The sequence below is a fragment of the Macaca mulatta genome, chromosome 13 (genome assembly GCF_049350105.2).
Source record: "Macaca mulatta isolate MMU2019108-1 chromosome 13, T2T-MMU8v2.0, whole genome shotgun sequence".
Classification (NCBI taxonomy): Eukaryota; Metazoa; Chordata; class Mammalia; order Primates; family Cercopithecidae; genus Macaca; species Macaca mulatta.
Genome location: NC_133418.1, coordinates 121,420,059 through 121,447,048, shown reverse-complemented (window position 1 = coordinate 121,447,048; position 26,990 = coordinate 121,420,059). Strand labels below are relative to the sequence as shown.

The window sequence follows — 26,990 nt, the reverse complement described above, 5'->3', positions numbered from 1 at the left end:
TTTGTCTTTCTGTGCTTGGCTTGTTTCATCTAACGTCATGTCCCCCAGGCTCATCCACATCACAAACAATGGGATTTCCCCCCTGAAAGCTGAGTGGTATTCCACTGTGTGTCGTACCACGTTCCTTTATCCATTCATCCCTCAGCGGACACTTGGTGAAATTCATTCTTCTCATCAGTAAAGTCAGATCACATTAGGTTCCCCTTTTAATCCTAAGTCTCTGGCTGTGCAGCTCTGTAATGCAAATCCCCACCATTTTCCTGAAGGTACCCCAGATGCTGCCAGAGCACGCTGTGCTCTCGTACGTCGTGTTTTGTCCACTCTGTGCCTTTGTCCTTACGTTCCCTGAACGAGCAGACCCTTCCTTAGCCTGTGGCCCCTTGAAACTCCGCAGCCCTGAGAGCTGCCCTCAAACACAACCCATCCCCGCGCTTCCGCTCCTTCCTGCTCCCGTTCCCGCCGTCATTCCCCCGCCCTCCACTAGGCGGCGCATTCCTTTGGTGCCTTTCCGTCTTCATGACACCTAGCACAGTGCTTTGCACACACACCTGCTCAGTAAGCAGTGTTTACTTACTGAGTAAACAGTTATGTAAAACCATTCACATTGTTATTAAGCTCAATAGTAATTTTTTTTTAGAGACAGGGTCTCGCTATGTTGTCCAGGCTGTGCTCAAACTGCTGGGCTCAAGTGATCCTCCCACCTCAGCCTCCCGAGTAGCTGGAACTGCAGGCATGAGTGATATCTGAGAATTAAATATTCAGCATGTTTCAAATGTCGGATTTTATTTTTCATGACCTCACCTCGCAGAGTGACCACGTTCTGCTTTTTTAAACACGATTTTGTAAATATGCAAAGATAGGAAGTTAGGTTAGCCCTTATTTTAATATATGAGAAATTAATCTCTTAACCAACTTCATAAGGAATAGCAATTTCTGAACTGGATATATATAGATAACCTATTGTTTCCATTGTATTTTGTTTTTAGCTCTGGTTTGTGAGGCTGGCACTACTAGTGAAGTTGGGCCTTTTCCAGAATGCTGAGATGGAATTTGAACCCTTTGGAAATCTTGATCAGCCAGACCTTTATTACGAGTACTACCCACACGTGTACCCTGGGCGCAGGGGTAAGGCCATGGTATTTAATATTTGTACATTTGTATGTGTTTTGCTCTGGTTTGCTTTGATTTATACATAATTTGGTAGTCTCAGTTTTCCTTATTTATCCAGTCTCGAAAAAAATCAGATAAGTACCTAGCAACAAGCCTTGACTTACAGAATGCTCCCACTCAGATTTACCGAAACATTGACCTGGAGGTGCTCCCTGGTGTGTCTGTCTGTACATTTAGCAGCCGTGTATCTAGCACCTGGTGTGTCAAGGCAGCATGATGTGGTGCAGGGCCCGGGTGGTAGACGTCTGAGCTGTGCTCCACAGGGAAGAACCGTCCCATCTCGGGACCTGATGCACAGAGAAGCAGAGCAGTGAAACCAAACGTGTCCGTGCCATGTGGCACACGCCGCGACATTTTCCATTCGTCTCTATTCTTATTTAATTTATTTTAAAAATCTGGTTGTGACTCACCCTTTGGGTCACAGTCACGACCATGGTTTGGAAAACACTAGGCTATAGCATAGGGTAGTTCTAGGAGAGTGACAGGAAATCAGCAGTTGGGAAGGGAGAAGACGGGTTACGGAGAGCCTTCTACAGCACTGGGAGCCTTGTGCAATGTGTGTCTCTTGGTGAAGAACCTTATAAATATGTTTGAAGCCCCTCATATGTTCTTAAATAGAAAACAGTCCTGGCAGGATGTCTCATGAGGGCGGTGTAAGCACCTGTTGAAAGCCCAGGCCCTGTTGTCAGGCATCCCCAGTTACATCCTGGTTACATCACTGACTCGTGTAGCCTTGGGGGAGTTATCTGACCTCTCTGTGCCCCAGTGTCCTTATCAGTAAAACAGATATGCCAATCCTGCTTGCTTCCTGGATTGTCCTGAAGATTAAATGATGTCAGTGTAAGTTGCTTGGAATAGTGGCTGCTCTCTAGTACCAGCTGTATTTGCCAGTTTTCTTACTGTCTTCTGAATGTATCAGTGACACGGGAGAGTCTCGCACTGCCGCGTTTTGCAGGCTCGATTGTCAGCATTTGTTGGCTGCGGCAGTGGAGCTACGGAGAATGGTCCTAGGTGTCAGGAAATGCAGAGCCTGATCGGAGGTAGAAAATATTTAAAACCAGCAGTACAAGACATGCAAAGGCCTGATTAATAATAAAATAATAATTCCTATAGAAGGCTCAGAAAATTTAAATAAACATTCTATTTAACTTAGTTGATACTAGTAAGTAAATAGATGAACTAAAAAGGCTAGAAGTAAAAACAAATCTTTCATCTTTGTGTGTTGTTTTTTGCTTAAAACTCAGCTCTGTTTCTTTGGAGGGGCGTAGGAACGAATGCAGACGCCGGCTTTCTTTATTCCCCATGCTCTCTCCTTTATCATCTTTACCTTCCTCCAGGTAGGACGGGAGGGAATTGGTCCATATTACTCTGAGTTATCCCAGAATTGATGGAGATTTTTATCATTTTTAGTATAAAATATTTTTTGACCTTTAGTCTCACTGGTATTAAAATTGTTTATTCCTTCTGACTAAGGGAATTTGCCCCTTGTAGAAAAGAAAAAAATGGAAAGGGTAACGTCTAATAACTAAGATAGGGCATAAATCAGAGAGATCATCTTGATGGGGCTGGCTTGATTTCATGGAAGTGAACCAGCCAATCTAGGTAGCCACAGAGTGAGGAAGGACCAGCAACAACACTGTCGCTCTCGGACATAGGACTCCGTGTCATCCAGGGACGTAGATGCCAGTCCTTAATGTGCGACACTTCCTGCCCACCCACTGGCCTGCTAGCCTTCCACGTGACCAGGAGGAACAGACCAAAGCCAGGACCGCTTGATGGTGCGTGTTCAGGAGCTCTGTCTGCCGTGGCGTGGCCAACAGGTGGCGGAAGTGGGGCCAGAGGGGTCTCGGGAACTTGCTGAAGGACCCTCACTGGTGTTGCTGGCCAAGCAGGCCTTCTGTCCCCAGGAGTCTGGCTTTTGCGGCCGTGAGTTGGATAAAGATGTCTTGACTTCTTCCCTGGGGTCTTCTTCCCTGGGGTCTTCTTCCCTGGGGTCTTCTCCCTCGGGGTCTTCTCCCTCGGGGTCTTCTCCCGCACTCCAGCCAGGAAGCTGCCCGGTGGTCGTGAGCACTGTCCTGGAGGAGCAGGGCTTTATCCGTCCCCTCTCCCCAGGAGTAAGTCTCATCTACGTCCCTCTCAAAGTTCCGTCCAGTCTGCTTGTAGGTGGTTCCCTCAACCGCTCATGAGTTTGGAGAGATACAGCCATTGCTGGTCGTTCCAGGGATACTGTTCTGCCTTGTAAATTAACTGGGCTCCCTGATTCTGTCATGTCCCTTTCTCGTCTCCACTTCGTCACCAATTTGAGGGTCATCCTTTCCATGTAAGACCAAATTTCCAGCCCAGAAAGAATGGGGAGGCTGTCACTTGGTAGGTTGTGAAGAAAAGATGGAAAGGTTAAAGGCGTTGTTAATTGGGGAAGTTTGAGGGTGTTTCTATTGAATCAGTTATGCCTGGTAGCTATCATAGTCAAGAAACGGCTGCTTTCCTATTTCTTATAAGAATTCGCTTTGTTTTCCCCCGGCATAAATAAAACCATTCCTTCCCCCTCTGCCTGACTGCAGCCTGAGCATCTCCTCCAACCCCGCCCTTCCCACGTCGTTCATAGTCCCGGGACGGGGCTGGACCCAGGTCTGTGGGACTCTGCCTGGGCTGGGGACTGGGACTGGGACTTGACAGCTGATTTTTTTTTAGGCATTTTGTCTGCTGCTAACAGAAAACTCAGGGCCTTGAGCACACAGGCCTTAATTGAAACCACCAGATACCCTGAAGGGCAGAGCTGCACCAAGTGCTCTGGTTTCTTTTCCTACTGAGGTCCGTGTGAATTATAGATTCAAAATGACTCCTCTTACATCACCTGCTTCTGAATTTATGACAGGTGTTTAAGAATGAGTGTGACTGAGAGGCAGATATTTCCTATGATGACCAAATAAACATCTCCAGCTCGGCTGGGCACAGTGGCTAATGCCTGTAATCCCAGCACTTTGGAAGGCCGTGAGGATCTCAAGATCTCTTGAGGCCAGAAGTTCGAGACCAGCCTGGCCAAAATGGTGAAACCCTGTCTCTACTAAAAATGCAAAAAATTAGCCAGACACGGTGGTGCACACCTGTCATACCAGCTACTCAGGAGGCTGATACACAAGAATCTCTTCAACCCAGGAGGCGGAGGTTGTCGTGAGCCAAGATCGTACCACTGCACTCCAGCCTGAGTGACGGAGTAAGACTCTGTCTCACAAAAAAAAAAAAAAAAAAAAAAGCCCTAGCTCCCACTGGTCTCTAACCTTTACCTCTGGCCGCTCAGGAAGGCCCAGCCTCGCCTTGCGCATCCTATTTACAGCATGCCGAAGGCTCCGTAGCACGGTGTGCCCGTCTCTCAGGAGAGGATGTTGGTGGAAATGACACTGAGTGCCATTGAAGAATATCAAAATCTGTGGATGTAGGTGGAGAACTACCTGTCATCTTTCCTCCTCATTTTGAGGACATTTTTTCCTAAGGATGTTCAGTCAAGCCTAGAAAACATGGCTTTGATTCTTCCTGAAATTAAATTGCACTGGTAAATGGATAAAGAGAAGATAGCAGCTACGCATCATTAAGCAGCTAATTTAAATTATGAAATAGACATAAATCATACATACATTTTAGCAAAAGTGTATTAACATTCATCCTCAATAATATGCTGGATGTTTACTAATTTTTCTTCCCATTTTGTGGTGTAACAAAGCATAAATGTAAGATTTTGATTCATTCACTTCATTTTAGCTTGCAATATATAAGCAAAGCAAGTTGTTAAAATGTGCTTTAAAAGGAGGCTATAATTATAAAAACAACTTTTATGAATGAGCTTTAATATATTTCATGTAAATATTGGGCGTAATTTTTGCCCATTCAGGATATTCATAACAAGACATGTAATGAATCGTGTGTAAAAATCATGAAGGTTTTTTAAAAAAAATTCATCCAAGAAGGGAACAGTATTATGGTTGATGTATTTATGTGTCATATCTCGCAATTTCAGTCAGTTGCTTTCAGCCCCCCCCAAAGCCCAGCCCCATTTCTGACCCTAGTGCTGTCTTTCTCTTGGTTGTCTGGACGCTCCCTCCTGCACACGGGAAGAATCCTCAGGACACAGTCATGGGGCCCACCCAGCCCTGCGTCCCCGGAGCTGAGGTCTGTGCGGTTCTGGGTGGGACCCCCAAAACCACAAGAAGCCCAGATAGCGCTGACTCTGACCTGGGTGTCCTCTCTTTATCTTCCTTTCTTGCTCCTCAATCTCCACCCCCTTTTCCTCTGTTCCTCTTCTACTGCATTCATTGCTTCTTCCCCTCTCAGACCCTACGCCCATCCCTAGAACCCAGGGCCCAGCTTCCTCCATCCCCAGAACCCAGGCCGCAGGCGGTGGAGTGGAAGCTGCTTGCATCAAGCCTTTTGTCGCAGTTCATTTCATGGGTTGTGGGGCAGTCATTGAAAGCTCAGATTTGTGTTCAGAAGCCAACTGGCTGGGGGTTGTGAGCAGATTGTCCACATCTTTTCATTCACTGGAAGTCCTCTGTGTCCCTGCAGGACACACTTAAAGACTGTGTGGCTTTAGTTCCCTGAGACTTCACACATAACTTGGCAACTGAGCTCTTCTGTCTAGAATTGTCATGCGGCTTCAGGAAATTCAGAAGATCGGTGTTGGTCATACTGGTAGAAGATGTCAAAACAAGAAGAATAAAAATAGTGTGCAGAAAACTTGCTCATAGCCACTGTCTTATCGCTGAAAACTGAACTTCACTTGCATAGTAATACCCTGTATCATGCATCTCCAGGGACAGAGAAAAAGATAAATATATCTTAAAGTTGCCTTTCCTATTCGTATTTCTCTGATTTTGAAACAGAAGTTCCCTATCCGTGAATTCTTCAGATGGTTGAGGTAGAGTACTCTTTCATTGCACAGGATGCCACTGTTGTTTCCAGATGGATTTGTGCAAATTCAGATATTTGATTTTTCTGTGTTGCCCACATCTATTTACTGTTTACTTTTACTTTACTTTTTTTTCTGTTCTAATAGCTTTTTAATAAAAGGTATTTACTTTTATTCTAACCCACTACTTCTGTACCTTATGAGAAACTCTGTTTTGGGATCTGGTTGAATCCACTCTTTGCTTAACAAAAATTGGTATTTATAAAATACTCAGACAATTAACAAATATTTTTTCATATTTGCCTTAGACCTTTTTTGTAACAAATGAAATCACCCATTGCTGATACAGCCTGTGAACCTCTTTCCCAGTTCAGTCCCTCCCAGAAGCAGTCACAGTTGTGGTGTGTTGTGTATCCTTCCAGATCATGTTTTTACATATTTGCTTCATACACACACATATACATACACACAGAGAAATACATGTATACAGAGAGAGAGTATTGTCTTATAAGCTTTGTAAATATACTTCATGAGCACATCATTCTTCATTTGCTTTTTTTTTTCCCCACTCGCCATTGTTCATATCCATCTGTATCCGTATCCATAAAGATGAACAATTAGGATCTTTCCAGCTTTTGGCTATGATGAGCAGTGGTGTTATGGACATCTTTGTACATTTCCCTTTGTACATGTTGAGTTCGAGGTGTAAATTTAAAGTGGCATATGTGAAAGTGGCCATGCTAATTTCCACTCCCAGCCACAGCCTGTGTTTCTGTCCCTCCACTCTTGTATAAGTAAAGATTGTCAGACTTTCACCAGTGAGTCTAAAATTCTACCTCCTGTCGCAACTGACGTCTTTCTGATTTCTGCCGAATTATGTGTCCTTTGTCGGAATTTCCTCCTTGGTGACTCACTCTTTCATAATCTTGGCCTGTATTTCTATTGGGTTATCTTTGTTATTAATTGCTTGAGGTTCATTCTATATAGTAGGTATTTAATCCTTCATCTGTTTTGTATTTGGGAAATATTAATATCTTGTCCCATTCTGGGAAATACTATTTGCAACCCTGAAAAAAAAATTCTAATTTAAAAATACAAACATAACCTTTTTTGTTTGCAACATAACCCGTTTTAGGAGTATCTTCTTGATTCCACATACTGTTATATCAGGAATAATGAATGCAAAGAAATCATGCCTTTGTCATTCCCAAGTAGGCTGAGACAAGTAAAGACATTTACCAGACAGCTTTCCAGAACGTTTCCTAAGGGAGCTCTGCACGCTGTTGCTGGGACCGTCCGCTGGGTATAGGAGGAGCTCTGCACACTGTTGCTGGGACCATCCGCTGGGTATGGGAGGAGCTCTGCACACTGTTGCTGGGACAGTCTGCTGGGTGTGGAGGAGCTCTGCACACTGTTGCTGGGACCATCCGCTGGGTATGGGAGGAGCTCTGCACACTGTTGCTGGGACCGTCCGCTGGGTGTGGAGGAGCTCTGCACACTGTTGCTGGGACCATCCGCTGGGTATGGGAGGAGCTCTGCACACTGTTGCTGGGACAGTCTGCTGGGTGTGGAGGAGCTCTGCACACTGTTGGTGGGACCGTCCGCTGGGTATGGGAGGAGCTCTGCACACTGTTGCTGGGACAGTCTGCTGGGTGTGGAGGAGCTCTGCACACTGTTGCTGGGACCGTCCGCTGGGTGTGGAGGAGCTCTGCACACTGTTGCTGGGACCGTCCGCTGGGTGTGGAGGAGCTCTGCACGCTGTTGCTGGGACAGTCTGCTGGGTGTGGAGGAGCTCTGCACGCTGTTGCTGGGACCGTCCGCTGGGTATAGGAGGAGCTCTGCACACTGTTGCTGGGACAGTCTGCTGGGTGTGGAGGAGCTCTGCACGCTGTTGCTGGGACTGTCCGCTGGGTATGGGAGGAGCTCTGCACACTGTTGCTGGGACCGTCCGCTGGGTATGGGAGGAGCTCTGCACACTGTTGCTGGGACAGTCTGCTGGGTGTGGAGGAGCTCTGCACGCTGTTGCTGGGCCCGTCCGCTGGGTGTGGAGGAGCTCTGCACACTGTTGCTGGGACCGTCCGCTGGGTATGGGAGGAGCTCTGCACACTGTTGGTGGGACAGTCTGCTGGGTGTGGAGGAGCTCTGCACACTGTTGCTGGGACCGTCCGCTGGGTGTGGAGGAGCTCTGCACACTGTTGCTGGGACCGTCCGCTGGGTATAGGAGGAGCTCTGCACACTGTTGCTGGGACCATCCGCTGGGTATGGGAGGAGCTCTGCACACTGTTGCTGGGACCGTCCGCTGGGTGTGGAGGAGCTCTGCACACTGTTGCTGGGACAGTCTGCTGGGTGTGGAGGAGCTCTGCACACTGTTGCTGGGACAGTCTGCTGGGTGTGGAGGAGCTCTGCACACTGTTGCTGGGACCGTCCGCTGGGTATGGGAGGAGCTCTGCACACTGTTGCTGGGACCGTCTACTGGGTGTGGAGGAGCTCTGCACGCTGTTGCTGGGCCCGTCCGCTGGGTGTGGAGGAGCTCTGCACACTGTTGCTGGGACCGTCCGCTGGGTATGGGAGGAGCTCTGCACACTGTTGGTGGGACAGTCTGCTGGGTATGGGAGGAGCTCTGCACACTGTTGCTGGGACCGTCCGCTGGGTATGGGAGGAGCTCTGCACGCTGTTGCTGGGACCGTCCGCTGGGTATGGGAGGAGCTCTGCACACTGTTGCTGGGACCGTCCGCTGGGTGTGGAGGAGCTCTGCACACTGTTGCTGGGACCGTCCGCTGGGTATGGGAGGAGCTCTGCACACTGTTGCTGGGACCGTCCGCTGGGTGTGGAGGAGCTCTGCACACTGTTGCTGGGGCCGTCCACTGGGTGTGGAGGAGCTCTGCACGCTGTTGCTGGGCCCGTCCACTGGGTGTGGAGGAGCTCTGCACGCTGTTGCTGGGACCGTCCGCTGGGTGTGGAGGAGCTCTGCACGCTGTTGCTGGGACTGTCCGCTGGGTGTGGAGGAGCTCTGCACGCTGTTGCTGGGACTGTCCACTGGGTGTGGAGGAGCTCTGCACGCTGTTGCTGGGACTGTCCGCTGGGTGTGGAGGAGCTCTGCACGCTGTTGGTGGGACAGTCCGCTGGGTATGGGAGGAGCTCTGCACACTGTTGGTGGGACAGTCTGCTGGGTATGGGAGGAGCTCTGCACACTGTTGCTGGGACCGTCCCCTGGGTGTGGAGGAGCTCTGCACGCTGTTGCTGGGACCGTCCTCTGGGTATGGGAGGAGCTCTGCACACTGTTGCTGGGACCGTCCGCTGGGTATGAGAGGAGCTCTGCACACTGTTGCTGGGACAGTCTGCTGGGTGTGGAGGAGCTCTGCACACTGTTGCTGGGACCGTCCGCTGGGTGTGGAGGAGCTCTGCACGCTGTTGCTGGGACCGTCCGCTGGGTGTGGAGGAGCTCTGCACACTGTTGCTGGGACCGTCCGCTGGGTGTGGAGGAGCTCTGCACGCTGTTGCTGGGACCGTCCGCTGGGTGTGGAGGAGCTCTGCACGCTGTTGCTGGGACCGTCCGCTGGGTGTGGAGGAGCTCTGGGAGATGCAGTATTGGGAAGAGAGTCTACACAGCTGCTGACTTGCCGCTCTTCACGTGGAGCTTCCAAGAGCTCCGATCAGCCCCGCGGAGTCCCTTGTGCACACCTGTCAAAGATGCTCTCTCTCCTGGCATAGCCTTGAGGCCCTAGGCCACCTGCTGCCCTCGCCGTCTTCCATCGAGTGCAGTGGGATGCACTTAACGTGAGTTCTCCGGGATCACCTCCCACAGTCTTTGGCCCTGTAGACAGACATCCTCTGTAATCTCCCCACAGCATGGCCATCTGCTGTCACTGGCACCTCAGCATCTGCAGGGAGCATCTCTGTCCCAGGAAATCTCATCCACCCCAGAGGGTGGTCACCATGGACACCAGCCTTTTCCCAGCACCAAAAGTGTTTTTGTTTGTCTTAAATGTTGTTAACTTCATAATTACTCTTCACGTTAGGGCTTTAAAATACCTTTCCAAAATCCTACAGAGTTTCTCTTTTGAGAGCCATTCTTCATATCCCCATACTAGCCTTCTTTCTTTAATTTTCTTTTAGATTTTTTTTTTTATTTTTTAAATTGTTACACTAGTACAGATTGTTTCTCCCGTCATAGGGTTTGCAGTCATGAAAAGTGTTGGTAGGGATTATATCTCTGAATAATACTTCTAGATCATTCATTGCATTTTATATTGACAGCTTGCATTGGTGTGGTACATTTGTTACGACTGATGAACCGGTATTGGTACAGCATTATTAACAAATGTTCATAGTTTACACTTGGGTTCACTCTTGTGTTGAACATATTCACTATGTTAAAGAAAATTAAATGTCCATTCCTGACAAGGCTAATTTCATCCTCTCTCAGAGAGTTAAATTTTTCCAGACCCCCACCACCATCTTTTTAATCTGTTGTTTGGAATTACGCTTCTCGTTCCAAAGAAACATTCACGATGGCAGTCAGCATGTAAACTTTCCTAGTGCTTTGAATTTTTAAAGTACCACGTTCTGCATTAAATTGCTCACTTCAAGTTTCCATGCAACTAGAGGGAAAATAGGAGCCTAAAACATCTTCCCATTGGAAATAAAGCAACTTGATTGTCTTCACTATGCTGTTTAAGAAGTACGGTGCTGCTTCTAATACTAAATTCAGATCTGTATGTTTAGTCTAAGTTACAAGAGCTGTAATGACTTCACATGAAACTGTACTTCAGAAGTGAATCCTTACGGATTACACTCAAGTCAAATTAAAGTGGATGGGGCAAACACTTCAATTAACCGGAATCGCTCTACTTGCCCCTCAGTCGTCTGCTCCTCTGTGCGCGTAAGAATCTCTCTACTCGTCCCTCAGCTGTCTGCTCCTCTGTGTGCGTAAAGGCACACTGTCACTGTCACTGTCACTGGGCCTTTCGTCCTTTTTCATCCTCCCTTCAAAATCATGAAATTCACATTTTGAGTTCTCAAATTAAATTCTGAAACTTTTTTTATCAACACATAACCATACGTGATATCTCAGAATTAAATATTCAGCATGTTTCAAATGTCAGATTTTATTTTTCATGACAAAATTACCTCACCTTGCAGAGTGACCACGTTCTGCTTGAGTTAGATTTCCAGGTCACAATGCTTTGCATCAGAACTCCCGAGTGTTGATTGTTGGACACGTGATTGCTGCTTTATTTGTTTGGAGAAGGCTCATTAGTTCATCTTACTGCTTTTCACTTTGCTCACTGTTTTTATGAAATCTAACATTCTCAGTCTTTTCTTAGAACAAACCACTAAAAATATGGGAATTTTCAGTTTGGGGCCCCATATCTACCATGAGAACATCCAGATGGAGACCTCTCCTCACCCTGTCTGCACTAGATACAGGCCTTGGCCAGTCACTGGGCTGTAGCTGAAGCCACATGTGGGTTGCACATGGCTGTGGCGGACTCATACAGAGGCAGTGACCCAAGCCTCAGTTTGTCTTCATGCTTCAGGGCTTTGGAGACTTAAGCGAATCATTTATATTTAAGGTATTTTTTTTCTCTTAGGACTTTCTCACTGTTTTTGTGTTTTTAGTGTTTTTTAATTTACAATGCCACATTTAACTCAAAAATGACATGTTGAGAGCTGTAAGTGTGACACCGTGTGCTTGGCTGGGCACAGACACCAAGCAGTATCCCCACCGTTGAGCAGAGGGAAACCAAGCGCATGGCTTGTCCTGCCTGCTGAGGTCAGGATAGGGAAGGACACACGCAGACACGCAGAGACAGAGGGAAATCAATACAAAGCAGTCTTCCCAGCAAAGTATTCGCATAACTTGAAAATGAGACGGAAATGCCAGGGCAAACTTGTAAGTTTGTGCCTTTTTGAAGAAAGGGTAAAGCTGTTAAAATTGGGCAAAGGGTTTGGAAGGCTGCCACAGCCACGTTCTCTGAGGCAGGTGGCACAGGCATCCAGGCATCCTCATGGCACACCTGCTCTGGCCTCACGGCCACCTAGCTGCATCTGGGCCCTCACGCCCTGGTTTGCAGGTGACACAAAAGGCTGCAGAGAGGATGTGATCCACCCAGCACAAACAGCTAGTGAGTGGCAGAAGGTAGCATACCCCACTGAAGGGAAACTGAAATGTCATCTTTTTTCCCTTTCATTTTTCACTGCCCAGCACCAAGGCCCGGGCAATTCCTGGCACATTTCTCTTTTCTATAGTAGCAGTACGGATTTTCAGCACAGCAAGGGACAGTCTGAAATAAATTTTGTAGGAGTATTTTCATTTAATGTTTTCTAAATGATTAATGAGAACACTTCTACAGTATTTATACCAACCTAGATTTTGGCAGGTCACAACTATACATGGGAATCTTCCAGAAAAATAGATCCACTAGGAATTGTTTTTCCTTACAGATTTTGACTAGCTTCTCCTTTTTTTTTTTTTTTTTTTTTTTTTTTTTTCTTTTCCAATGCTCTTTCTCCCTGCAGGAGAAAGATAGGCCTCAGGGCTGGTGTGGAAGCCTTGCATATTTTATCTCACTTGACAACCACCCTCAGCATGGAGGATTTCACTGGGATTCCCAGGGTGGCTCTTCAGAGACAGGGGCTAGGTTTGGTGACTGAGAGAATCAGCTTAAAGGTATTTTTATGTGCATTTACTTAAGACAAAAGTATGAATTACACCAAAGCAGCTTCTGTATGTATCTTGTTGAAGAGGGGAGTGGTTTCCTCGAGCTCGCGGACCCCATAGCTCTCATTGTGTGCACAGGGTGCAGGCCCTCCTGCCCAGCGCCAGGAGCTGCTGAGTAAACGTCAGCTCAGTGAAATTCACACGCCCCACCTGGAGCACACAGGCGGCTTCTCCAGCTGCTTCCGTGTATTGTTTTCATTCTGTGATCCATCTATTTTTTCTAGGAAGGGGTGTTTTTCTTTCTGATTTAATTCCCTACGTTTTTCTCTTTCATATGAAGTTGTAGATATGGTTTTCCTTCGGATTTTTATTCTTTTAAGATTTTTAACCTGTGCGAGACTTTTTCAATGATACAAGTCAATGAGGAGGAAGATCTTCCTCCACATCAGTCTTCACTTTGCTCCAGGTATTGCTAGGAAAGGCACAAACAATGACAGCGTGTTTAAGGAAGAACCTGGCCGGCTTGGATCACCGCTACTGTCATTCTTGGTTTTGCATCTACCTGGGGAGGGCCCAGCTTTTAGGTTCCCACTGAGGGAAGCATGAGAGAGGATTGCTTAGAGGATGCTGCCAGAGCTTCCAGCTGACGGTCTTTGCAGAGCGGCTGCCAAGTGGCCTGGTGGCCGTATGTTGGCAGCTTTGGATGAATTGGGATTAGGGAATGTTTGTTTACTTGATAACCGAGTATCTACAAGGAGAGGTGGCAGCGTGAGGGAATAGTGCCACCATAACGAGGACACAGCCAGCCATCTCTTCCCTGCCACAGAACCCCAGGCAGTCCCCTTCAGGCTGCAGTTTTCCGTCTGGACTGAGGGACTGGCCGGTGGAGCAGGAGGAGCCGATCACCCTCCGTGGGAACGAGGATGCTCAGAAGTTTGAGTTACCGTGGTTTTTATGTTCTTCTTTTTGAGATGGAGTCTAACTCTGTCGCCCAGGCTGGAGCGCAGTGGTGCGATCTCGGCTCGCTGCAACCTCCGCCTCCCAGATTCAAGCAGTCCTCCTGCCTCAGCCTCCAAGTAGCAGGGATCACAGGCATGTGCCACCACGCCTGGCTAATACTGGTATTTTTGGTAGAGACAGGGTTTTCGCCATGTTGGCCAGGCTGGTCTCGAACTTCCAGCCTCAAGTGATCTGCGCGCCTCAGCCTCCCAAAGTGCTGGGATGACAGGCATGGCTCACACCGTGCCCAGCTGAGTTATTAACTGTTACGTGGGGGGCAGGGGAAGGGCTCGTTATCATTTTTTTAAATAACATTAATGTATTTTCTTTTTAAAATGTTAAAATTTAATTCTGAAAGGATTTTGCTACATTAGTGCTAGTTTTAATTGTGATTTTATTCAATATGTCCCCCAGATGTAAGGAAGAAATGGATAAATTTTGTTCACAAAAATATCCTCCCCACCTCCCAAAAGCAGTAGCAATGGGAGCACCTTAGCACGTGGGAGATTTGAAAAGAACCTGGAAGTCAGGTTTGTTGGAGGAGGAGGATCTGACCACAGCTTAACTCCACCTGCTCCAGCAGTGCGGAGTCCACAGGTACAAGCAGGCGTTTGGTCCCCAAGGCCTCACAGAAGTTCAGGCAGAATTTCATCACCTTCTTTTCCCTTAACCCCCATTTAGGCTTTAAACGCCTGTGTGGTTTTTAAAAGGGTGGAGGTAGCAAGGAAACAATATATATCTAATGAGGGACATTTTCCTGTGTGATATGTAATGAATGTGCTATATGTAGTACTGATTACCTGTTATAATTAAGGCAGCGTATACTACTGATTACCTGTTTTAATTTGATCCTAAGGAAGGTCAGTGTGCATTTTGAGACATTAGAAAAATATAATTGATATTACCTGATAACCTTTGAGTTAGCGAATTTTAATTTCACATCAGTGAGGTACTGTTTTAGAGCAGTGCTTCTCCATCTCAGCGTGCGCAGGAGTCACCCAGCCTCTTGTGGTGGGCAGGCCCTGATGCAGCAGGTCTGGGCAGGGCCTGAGATTCTGAAGTTCTGACAAGGACACAGGTGACAAGACTGCAGCTGGTCGGAATGTACCTTTAATCAAGTATTAATATTACTCTTTCAGCTATAGCTGGCCACTATATTTAATAGTATTTCTGACAAAAAAAATACATATTTTAAGTTTCAATTTGAGATCCCAAGAACACAGTCCTTCACCCCAAAGAAATGGATCTGATTTTATCTTTTTTCATGTGGCAGCCCCCATATTTGAACCACGCTCATTAAAAACTCCATTTTCCATCTAATACGTCGGAGAGACCATCTTTATTATATTTTAAATTATATGTGTAGTTAGGTTTATCTTCCCTTTTTGTAATTTACAGAAAAATCGAGTAGAGTTCCATATACCCTCTTTCTTCTGCACAATTTTTAATAACATCTTGCATTTTTACTAGTAAGTAAAAAAATTTTGCATTAGCACAGTACTTTTATTATAATTGATAAACCAATATCGGTACATTGTTATTAAAGTACATAGTTTACCTTAGGGTTCACTCTGTGGGTTGTCCATTCTGTGGGTTTCAACAAATTAATGACATTCCGTGTTCATCGTAGTGTCATGCAGAATAGTTTCACTGCCCTGTGTATTAATCCCCCCACCAGCCCTGGATTAATCCCCCATCACCCCTGGATTAATCCCCCCATCACCCCTGGATTAATCCCCCCATCACCCCTGGATTAATCCCCCATCACCCCTGGATTAACCCCCCATCACCCCTGGATTAATCCCCCAATCCCCCATCACCCCTGGATTAATCCCCCGTCACCCCTGGATCGATCCCCCATCACCCCTGGATTAATCCCCCATCACCCCTGGATTAATCCCCCATCACCCCTGGATTAATCCTCCCAATCCCCCATCACCCCTGGATTAATCCCCCGTCACCCCTGGATTGATCCCCCGTCACCCCTGGATTAATCCCCCCAATCCCCCATCACTCCTGGATTAATCCCCCATCACCCCTGGATCGATCCCCCATCACCCCTGGATTAATCCCCCCAATCCCCCATCACTCCTGGATTAATCCCCCGTCACCCCTGGATTAATCCCCCATCACCCCTGGATTAATCCCCCCAATCCCCCATCGCCCCTGGATTAATCCCCCATCACCCCTGAATTAATACCCCATCGCCCCTGGATTGATCCCCCCCAAATCACCCCTGGATTAACCCCCCACCACCTCTGGGAACTTGGAGTCTTTCCATTGTCTCCATAGTTTCACCTTTTCCAAAGGTCTTATAGTGAGAATCATACGGTGTATGGTCCTCAGGTTGGCTTCGTTCACTTAGGAATGTGCATTTATGGTTCCACTGTCTTTTTCTGGTTGATAGTACATTTATTATCTCTGAATAATATTCCGCTGTGTGTATATACCACAGCTTATTTATCCGTTCCTCTGTTGAAGAATAGAACTTGGTTGCTTCTAGTTTTTGACAATTACGAATAAAGCTGCTATAAACATTCTTTTGCAGGGTTTTGTGTAGACACAAGTTTTCCAATCCTTGGGTAACTCCCTAGGACTGTGATTGCTGGATTTTATGGTAAAAGTATTCTTAGCTTTGTAAATATCTGCCAAGCATCTTCCAAGGCTTTCATACTATTTGGCTTTCCTAAGAGCAATGAATGAGAGTTCCTGTTGATTCACATCCTCAACCAGCCTTTGGTATTGTCATTTTTTGGAGTTTTCACTATTCTGATAGGTGTATAGTGTCATCTCATTGTTTTAATTTGCAGTTCCCTAATGACATATGATGATGAGTATCTTTATATGCTTGTCATTGATAAATCTTTATTGGTGAGGTGTCTGTTCAGATCTGTTGCCCATTTATTAGTTGGGTTATTCGTTTTCTTATTGTCTGTTTTTTGGAGACAGAGTCTCACTCTGTCGCCCAGGCTGGAGTCCAGTTGTGCAGTTATGGCTCACTGCAGCCTCGAGCCCCTGGGCTTAAGCAGTCTTCCCACCTCAACCAACGGAGTAGCTGGGACTGTAGGCACACACCACACCTGGCTAGTTTTTGTGTTTTTTGTAGAAACCAAAAAAAGCAATCAGTTTGCTTCAGCCTCCCCACCTGCTGGGATCACAGGCATCAGCCACCATACCTGGCCTGTTGTTGATTTTTAAGGATTCTTTGTATACGTTGGATACAAGTTCTTTATTAGATAGGTGTTTTACAAATATTTTCTTCCTATCTGTGACTTGTCTCTTCATTACTTTAATACTACGTTTTACAGAGCATATGTTTTTAATTTTAATGAAGTCCAGCTTACTGATTTTTTTCTTTTCATGGATTATGTTTTTGGTGTTGTATCTGAAAGATTATCAACAAACCCAGGTCACCTAGATTTTCATCTGTGTTCTGTTGTAAAAGTTTTATAATTTTTGCACTTTACATGTAGGTCTGTTATTGGAGTTAATTTTTGTGTAAGATGTAAGATCTGTGTCTAGATTCATTTTTTTCATGTGGACGTCCAGTTGTCCCAGCACCATTTTTGGAAAAGCCTGTTCTTTCTCCATTGCATTTCCTTTATTCGTCTGTCACAGATCAAACTGACTATATTTGTGAGGAGCAATTTCTTGTCTTTCTGCTCGGGGCCACTGATCTATTTGTCCGTTCTTTCTCTAGGACCACACAGTCACCCAGTCTTTTTACAGTAGCTTTCGAGTAGCTCTCAAGGTGGGTAGTCTCAGCCCTCCAGATTTGCTCTCTTTAGTGTTGGATATTCTGAGTGTTTTCCTTCTCCATATTAACTTCAGAGTCATTTCGTTGATAACCATGAAATAATTTGCTGGGATTTTGATTGGGGCTGCATCGAATCTGTAGGTCAAGTTGTAAAGAACTGTTGTTTTAGCAGTATTGTCTTCCTGTACATGAATGTGTAATATCTCTTGATTTTTTTCAGCTCTGTGAATTTTTTCATCAGAGTTTTGTAGTTTTCTTCCTACAGCTCTTGTGCTTATTTTGTCCATTTTATACCTAGGGTATTTCACTTATTTATATGGGAAATGATAGTGTGTTTTTAATTTCAAATTCCCATCTTTTATTGGTAGTATCTAGGAAGACAGTTGACTTTTGCATATTGATCTCGTATCCTGTGACCTTTAAACACTTACTAGTTTAGAAGTTTTTTTGTTCTTTGAGATTTTTCTTCATAATTATGTCATTTTAAGCAAATAGTTTTATTTCCTTCTTCCCACTCTGTGTACCTTTGGTTTTCTTTTCTTGTCATTACATTAGCTCGAACTTCCAGTACAATGTTCAGTGGAAGAGATGAGAGGGAACATTGTTGCTTTATTCATGATCTTAGGGGGAAATCACTGAGTTTCTCACTCTTAAGTATGTTGTTAGCTGCAGTTGTTTTATGATGTCCTTTATCAAGTTGAGGAAGTTTCCCTCTATTCCTAGTTTGCTGAGAGTTTTTATCATGAGCCGGTGCTGGATTTTGTTAAATGCTTTTCTACATCTATGGATAAGATTTTTGTTCTTTAGCCTGTTTGATGTAGTAGATTATGTTAACTGATTTTGGAATGTTAGATCACCCTTGCATACCTGGAATAAATTCTGTCTGGTCATGGTTTATAATTCTTTTTATACATTGTTGGATTTGGTTGCTAATTTTTTGTTGACTTCAGTTCTCTTCGATTCAGTTTGCTAATTTTGTTGAAGATTTTTGCATTTATGTTCATGAGACATATTGGTCTATATTCTTTTTTCTTGTAACATCTTTGTCTGGTTTTGGTATTAGGGTAATGCCAGCCTCATATAAGAAGTTAGAAAGTATTCCTCTGCTTCTGTTTTCGGGAAGAGATTGTGGAGAACTGATATCATTTCTTCCATAAATGTTTGGTGGAATTCACAGTGAAACCATCTGGGTCTGGGGCTTGCTTTTTTGGAAAGGTTTTTCTTTTTCTATCTAAGTTACCAAATGTGTGGACATAGAGCTGTTCGTAATATTCCTTTATTATTCTTTTACTGTCCGTAGGATCCACAGTAATAATCCTTCACTTCTAGTACTAGTTGTTTATGTCTTGTCTTTTTTTGACTAGCCTGGGGAGAGGCTTATTGGTCTTGTCAGAGTTTTATTGGTCTTGTCAAAGAATATGTTTTTGGTTTGGTTGATTTTGTCTATTGATTTCCTGTTTTCAGTTTCACTGATTTCTGCTCTAATTTTTATTATTATATTTTTATTATTATTATTTTATTCTCTACTGCTTACTTTAGGCTTATGTTGCTCTTTCTTTCCTTCTAGTTTTCAAAGGTGGAACTGGTTTCAGATCTTTCTTTTCTAGTATATGCATTTAATGCTAAAAAGCTTCCTCTCAGCACTGCTTTTGCTGCATCCCACAAATTTTGATGTTGTATTTTTATTTTCACTTTGTTCAAAATATTTTCACATGTGCTTTTACATCCAGAAGCACCCCCATGTCCATGGGCAGTTGTCAGGGTAAGGGGCAGCTAACTTTCTGCCACTGTCTCAGGTGAAGTGGCAGGAGTCACACAGCCTGTTTTCTCACCATCTACCAAACTGTATTCCAGATCGGAGTATTAACAGCTAGTCTATAAATTGAGATCGGAGTATTAACAGCCAGTCGGTAAATTGAGATCGGAGTATTAACAGCTAGTCTGTAAATTGAGATCAGAGTATTAACAGCTAGTCTGTAAATTGAGATCAGAGTATTAACAGTCTATAAATTGAGATCGGAGTATTAACAGCCAGTCTGTAAATTGAGATCGGAGTATTAACAGCTAGTCTATAAATTGAGATCGGAGTATTAACAGCTAGTCTGTAAATTGAGATCGGAGTATTAACAGTCTATAAATTGAGATCGGAGTATTAACAGCCAGTCTGTAAATTGAGATCGGAGTATTAACAGCTAGTCTATAAATTGAGATCGGAGTATTAACAGCTAGTCTGTAAATTGAGATCGGAGTATTAACAGTCTATAAATTGAGATCGGAGTATTAACAGCCAGTCTGTAAATTGAGATCGGAGTATTAACAGCTAGTCTATAAATTGAGAATGGAGTATTAACAGCCAGTCTGTAAATTGAGATCGGAGTATTAACAGCTAGTCTATAAATTGAGATCGGAGTATTAACAGCCAGTCTGTAAATTGAGAGCGGAGTATTAACAGCTAGTCTATAAATTGAGATGGGAGTATTAACAGCCAGTCTGTAAATTGAGAGCGGAGTATTAACATCTAGTCTATAAATTGAGATGGGAGTATTAACAGCCAATCTGTAAATTGAGAGCAGAGTATTAACATCTAGTCCCAAGTTGGGTTTGAGAACTTCCAGTAGGGGTTTGTTTCTGTGCTTACCTTATAGAGCTTGAAGAGTTCTTGAGATATTCTCTCCCTTGAGTTAAGTGATCAGCCACATAGGAGTGATTCTGGCCCCTTCTCTACTTGAGACAGAAGGATGGAAGTGACACGGCTTACATATAACTTACCATGTTGGGCCGGTTCCACAGTGACGTGACTTACATATGACTTGCATTGCAGGCCAGTCCCCTGCGTCATTATACTGATGGTCTAGAAATGTTTATTTCTGGGAAACCGAAGTGACTCAGGTTGTAACTTAAGCTCAGCCAGACATTCTCTTGAGATACAGAAATTATTTAGTGGCATCAAAAAAGAAAGTTTAAACATTTTAATTTCAATAATTGTTATCTTTCTTTTCTCCAGCTTATCATCACAGTAAAACTATTTTCCATAGTGTTCTTTAATTTTCATTGTCTTCTTTTTGGACCTTTCTTATTAAAGACCATAACCATAAAGCTCATTTCAGTGTGGTTGTGGCCCATTCTCAGTAATGGTTAATGAATAGACCAGATGGATGCACTGAGGCACAGAGATGTTAAGTGGCTTGCAGAAGTCACACGCGTGTTTCCTCACCGTCTTTCAGACTATATTCCAGATCCGAATATTCATCACTTAGGCCTATTTTGAAAAGCACTTTGCTGAATACATGTGATTGCCCTCTGCTGGCATTTCTCTGTTCTTTATCTCATTTATAATCAATGCATGCTATTTGATTTTTTGCTGATTGTTATCTACGTAGTATACATACTACAGATCAAATTCCGAATCCTATTAGAAGAGAACACAATATTAACAATAAGTTTACCTTACCCTGAGAGATGATGCAGCCACATGTGATATGATATAAAGGTGGTTTCTCTTGGGCTTCTTCCTCTTAGCACACTCGTAACCAGGCAGCTCTGGGTGATAGATTTTTCAAGTCCAGCTCCCTTGCCTCCTGTTGAGACAGCTCAGAGGCAGAGCGCAGGCTCCAAGGCCACGTGGAATCCAGTGGGAGGCCCATTCCCAGGGCCCAGGCCTGAGATGCACCTGTGCTCAGTTTCCCCTCCTCCCCACTGGCCAGAACCACTGGCTGGCTTACAGCTTCTCCCTTCAGGGTCTCCTTCTGGGGAACCCAACCTAAGCAACCTTCATTCGAGCTTGCTAAACTAAAGAAATATTAAAGAATATCTGAGCATTCAGGTTTTTCTTTTATTGGAGGAGGGGTTGGTGGTCTCTACTGTTTCATTCATTTTGGGATCGTTTCTAAATGATTGCAGTGTAGCTATGGAAATCGTGGTGTCATCCACCTGTCTCCTCTGATAATTGTCTAGACATACATAGATAGAGCTCCACAGAGAAAACCAGCATGTATTTTATAGCTGACACCGTTAAATACTTCACAAGAAATAAAGGGATCTGTCATCACTTCTGCTGGGACATCTGCGACGCCTTCTTCAAGTGTGCCAAGTATGATTGCGTGCTCAGTTATGGCAAACAAACTCACTCAGCGCTGATTGGATTCCAGGCTCCATGGTCCCCTTCTCGATGCGCATCTTGCACGCGGAGCTTCAGCAGTACCTGGGGAACCCACAGGAGTCGCTGGATAGACTGCACAGGGTGAAGACCGTCTGCAGCAAGGTAGGTGGCGCTGTCATTTTTCCCCGCCACAGGGAGAACACGCCCTCCACGCCCTCCCCACAGGACGTGCCTGGGGTGTTCCCTGCCCATCCTGCCCCGTGCACCATCGCTGCTTCTGCCTTCAGAAGGCTAGGTGACCCAGTTGTGTGGCCTGGTAGTCATGGCTCTTGTGAAATATTTTTTAGGGATGGTCAGAGTTTCTAGCAGAGCTTAAGTCCTGTAATTCGTACTGCCTGGTACTGTGAGAAGCCAAAAGGCAGGGACCTCTTTCTTGCCGAGGCCGCCGGCTCAAACTTCAAGGTCAGTGTGCCAGACCACTCCTGTGTCCCACAGGTGCTCACACGCACCTGCCACGTGCAGACAGAGGTGGTGCCGGAGCAGTACTGAAAGCAATCATGGTTTAAGCTTTCAAATCAAAGTAAGTGGTACTGCATTACGGCAACTGTCACTCATAATCCTGACTGCGAAGGCAGAGTCAGAGTGTTTTTGGACTCATTCTCGGTTGTGAAGTCACAGATAATGTGGGAGCCACCAAAGCGGCACATTATTACACTAACTGAGATTGGGAAGAAGTGTGGGACTCAGAGACTTTGCTGTCTACAGGCTGTTAGAGATTATTCATCTCAGATTAGGAATGATCCTGCCTTTCTACCCACGTCACAGTGGTCCTATGTAGGTTCAATGACATAAGGTATGCGGAAGTACTTTGAAAACGACAACAACAAGCAGTTTTTAGGAGCAGCAGCATAGTATGATTTTTGGAAAAACGAAGATTCTTCTTGTCGAATTCCCGCTTTCACTTCCCAGCTGTTGTGATGGAAGTTTTGTGGAGTTCCAAAACGGTGGTGTCGTCAGTGTTCCTAGCGAGGAAGGAAGGGGCCCTCCTTGTCTGTGGAGAAAATCAGGCATTTCTAGGCACCTCATCGCCCTGGGCTTTGCACCCACTTCCATTTTTTTAATACCATAACTTACAAGATAAAAAGATTGTTTGCTTTTTATACTATATATATAGTATAGAAATTGTTGATGGAGAATCATGTTACCAACTGTTTTACATTTCAACACTTTTCTTGAATCTTAAAACGGGGTTTAATTTTATTTACAGAAATCGGAAGCACATAACTTGAAATTGGGAAATTCTAAATCAGTGACTTTCTAAACTGTACACGAATTTTTCATTATCCTCCATGTCACGTTGTAGGAAATCTTTATAGTATTGAGAGAGAAAATCCTGGGCCATAGGGTGATTGTGGATGGAAAAGCCAAGTTAGTTGAAGTAGTTTTGCAAGTCAGCTTTCCTGGTCCTAAAGTATTTCCTATTTCAGTATTATGCTTCTTAAATGCATACTACAGGCTGGGTGCAGGGGCTCATGCCTGTAATCCCAGCTACTCGGGAGGCTGAGGCATGAGAATCGCTTAAACCCAGGAGGCTGAGGTTGCAGTAAGCCGAGATCAAGCCAGTGCACTCCAATCTGGGCAACAGAGCAAGACTCTGTCTCAAAAAAGGAAAAAAAAAACTGTATACTACAGTGTAGCGATCAGGGGAGCCACTTAGCACTAGCTGTGAAGCAGCAGGGACAGTGGAGCAGAGAGCAGGAAATTCCCACACAGCTGCTCCAGGCACCTGCACCCACTCCACCCGACAGACTCCTTTGTCGCATTCATTATGAGCCAGCCACTGCTCTGAGTTCCAACATTAACTCATTTAATCCTTATCACAACTGTATGAAGGAGATGTTATTATCCCAGTTTACAGATGGGGAGACTGAGGCATGGAGAGGTTAGCCAACTTAGGATCACATTAGTTGAACCCAAGTCGTCTGGCTCTAGAGTCCATGCTCGTCATCACTCGCCTGCCTCCATCACTGTAATGTGTCCCGTTTGAAGGGAGAAGGACCGAGAGTCCTCTCTTCATTCTGCACCAGCATTTCTGCTCCAAGGAAGGACAGTGCTGTCCGGGGTCAACTGACATCTGCTCAGAAGACCCCTGTGCTTCCGCTGACTGATGCCTGAGATGGGCTCGAGCCTGTGTTCTGCTGGCTGGGCCCTCCTGAGACTCTTGCGGGGGCTTCCAGGCAACAGCAGTTGACAGCTACGCATTGAGGGGTTGGGGAGAAACCAGAAGGATCAGTGCAGTCACATCCTAGGAACATTTCTCTCAGGCTGACTGGGCTTGGGGCCACCATCAGTGAGAGAGCCACTCATGCTTCTCGTTCCCTCCGCTAGTCTACCGTTCCACCTGCCTCTCAGCGTGTGAATACATCACCACACTTCAGGCATCTCTCATGTTTACAGATACATATTTTTTCTATGGCATGATCCAAATATAAGCCAGCATTCCTTGTGGTACTTAATTGAGGAAATCGCAATTTGTTCTAATCCTGGAAGAAAAACAAGCAGTTGGATTTATGAAAAGATGTGTGTTGGTCTTCACCTTAAAAGATTTTCATGGTTAATTTCAATATGTAATTACTATGTGTTCCTTTATATGCTGACTTAAAATTTGACACCCTCTTGAGAGAGAGAGCTGCACTGTGGCACAGCTGGTGGATGCCTGGACCACGAGAGAAAGACCCAGGGCGGGACCATGCAGTCAGCCTTGCCTCTCCGCCACCTTTGGCAGGAGAAGAAGCACCGTCGCCAACTTCCTCGGTCACTTCCTTGCACATTAAGGGCTTGTGGGAGCATGTGGGGCCTCTCCACTACCTTCCGCAGGAGAAGCACCGTTGCCAACTTCCTTGCTTACTTCCTTGCACATTAGGGGCTTGTGGCAGCATGTGGGCATTCTTAACCTTTCTGTGACTGGTTCAGTGTTGAACTGAAGCTTGTTCATTTGTTCATGCAGCAAATGTCCATTCAGCACCTACTGAGTGCTGCACGCTGGCAGTTGGGGACTGAACAGAACACAGCCTTGCCCTCAGTGAGTTTACAGTTTGGTAGACGATGCTTGTTTCACCTGTTCCTTTTAGGTTTGCAGCCATCACCAATACATCATGATCATCCAGAATTTAAACAGGGACAGTTTGTGTTCATGCTCGAATTTCTTTACTCAAGAAGTGTGTCTTAGTCCATTTGGCATTGCCATAAAGGAATACCCGAGGGTGAGTCATTTATAAAGAAAAGGTTTATTTTGGCTCACACTTCTGCAGGCCGTACAAGAAGCACAGTGTCAGCATCTCAGCATCTGCTTCTGGTGAGGCCTCAGGAAGCTTTTTTTTTGAAACAGAGTCTGGTTCTGTCACCCAGGCTGGAATGCAGTGACACTATTGGGTCACTGCAACCTCCACCTCCCAGGTTCAAGCAGTTCTCCTGCCTCACCTCCTGAGTAGCTAGGATTACAGGCATCCACCACCACACCTGGCTAATTTTTGTATTTTTAGTAGAGACAGGGCTTAACCACGTTGGCCAGGCTGGCCTCAAACTCCTGACCTCAAATGATCCACCTGCCTCGGCCTCCCAAAGTGCTGGGATTACAGGCATGAGCCACTGCGCCCGGCCAGGAAGCTTTTAATCCTAGTAGAAAGCAAAGGGGAAGCAAGTATGTCACACAGTGAGAACGAGAGTGACAAGTGAAGAGGAGGAGGACGAGTGAGGCACCAGAGTTTTTTTAAACAATCAGATCCCAAGATAACGAATGGAGCCAGAACTCATTCGTTGCCACAGGGAGGGTACCAAGCCACCCATGAGGGTTCCACCCCCAGGAAACAGACACCTCCCACCAGGCCCCATCTCCAACACTGGGGCTCACATTTCATCATGAGAGTTGGAGGGAATGAATGTCCAAACTCTACCATAGTGCAAAAATCTGAAAATACTAAAAGCCAGCCCACCACTGTTCTGCCAGTGTTGATTTGGTGGATTAAAGTGAACAGCTTGGTGTGGCCTTCGATCCTCTCTGCTCTCCACCAGTGAATAAAGAGAGAGGTCAGACCAGAGACTCTCCAGGGTTCTCCAGCATGACTGTTCTGATTTGCCCAGACCTTCGCAACTCCAGGAAATCCTCAGGAAGTCTTAAACTAACGATGTGTCAGCGAGACCGCTCCCTGTGTGGACTGCTCTTTGTGCCTTGTTTAAAGCATTCACCACACCTGCCCCAAACCACACGCGCACACACACAGCTCTGCTTGGGACACGCACTGTGTGTCCCAGCACTGAGGTGCTGTCACGTGTTAACGCTGCACGGATGTGTGCTGAATGCATCATGTTGATTACCTACTAATGCCCACAGCAGCTGCAGGTGACTTTACTATCCTTGGTTCCCAGATGAGGAAGGTGGCCTTAGGGAGGGGAAGTATCCACCAGACAACTGCAGTGAGGCAGCGAGCGAGCCTGGCTGAGCCCCACCGCACAGCTCCAGAAGCCTCGCCCTTGAGCACCAGTCTACGGTTCTCTGGGAATTAGACCATCAGGATTGGGGTTTTTTCCTCCACATACAGACTTTTCTCTGCTGCCTTGTGAAGCAGGGGCTCTAAAGTTTGGTGTTAAGCGTCACTTGAACAGTTCCAGAAATTTTAGCAATCCCGACGGCACTTGCTCCTGCCAAAAACTGTTCTCAGTCGGTTCAGGGAACTGTGAGCTCTTCCAGTGGGTGAGGAGAGTCAAGCAGAGTGAAAAGAAATGAGTCTAGAATGTTAAACATTAGTTCCTTTGGTGCCATTTTCCGTTAGCTCCTCCTCCCGCAGCTTACCCTCCTTGGTCTGCGCCTCTGGCCCTGGGCTTCAGCTCCACCTCAGGCTGCTAAGGGAAGCTGCCCAGTGGGGGAGCCACCGCCGCCATTCTGCATGAGAATTTCCAGTGACCACTCCGGAGCCGGCCATACCCAGGCCGAGCCCTGGAGTCCTGGATGGCCCCTCCTCTCAGGTCTTCTGGGGGCGCTTGAGCAGGCGGAGGCCAGTGCTGGGGCTGCAGTCGGTGGCTGTTGACTGGCCCAGAGCCTTGACGCTGATCTGAGATGCTTAATTCAAGGATGTTCTACAAAACGAGATAGTTGTTTCTAGAAAGAAAGCAGGTATTTGGTTCATATTCCCCAAAGAACTCTGTCCCATTTGTTTTCACTGCTTGCATGGCATCTGTTGTTGATCTTCAAAGTAGTTTTTCCAGGCTGGAGGTCAGGAATGACCGTAGAATCAAATGCTTCAGAAGGGGGTAAACAGTAGCGCAAGAACCAAGCGAGGGTGGCGGAAGGTTTTCATCCCATAGTGATCAAGTCAGCGCAGAGCATTCAGGTTGCTCAGAAAAT

General features: G+C 45.7%; 2 protein-coding genes across 7 annotated transcripts in view; one reads left to right on the top strand and one right to left on the bottom strand.

Annotated features, from left to right (window-relative positions):
* EIPR1 (EARP complex and GARP complex interacting protein 1) overlaps positions 1-26,990 on the bottom strand; it is a 608,423-nt gene that overhangs the window by 223,368 nt on the left and 358,065 nt on the right. The gene's annotated exons all lie outside the window — the stretch shown is intronic.
* TRAPPC12 (trafficking protein particle complex subunit 12) overlaps positions 1-26,990 on the top strand; it is a 105,375-nt gene that overhangs the window by 45,783 nt on the left and 32,602 nt on the right. For all 6 annotated transcript variants that reach the window (XM_015111613.3, XM_077960186.1, XM_015111612.3 and 3 more), the window contains 2 exons: positions 987-1,125; positions 21,639-21,751. In XM_015111613.3, coding sequence (XP_014967099.3) covers positions 987-1,125; positions 21,639-21,751 — 252 coding nt within the window. The remainder of the gene's footprint in view (positions 1-986; positions 1,126-21,638; positions 21,752-26,990) is intronic.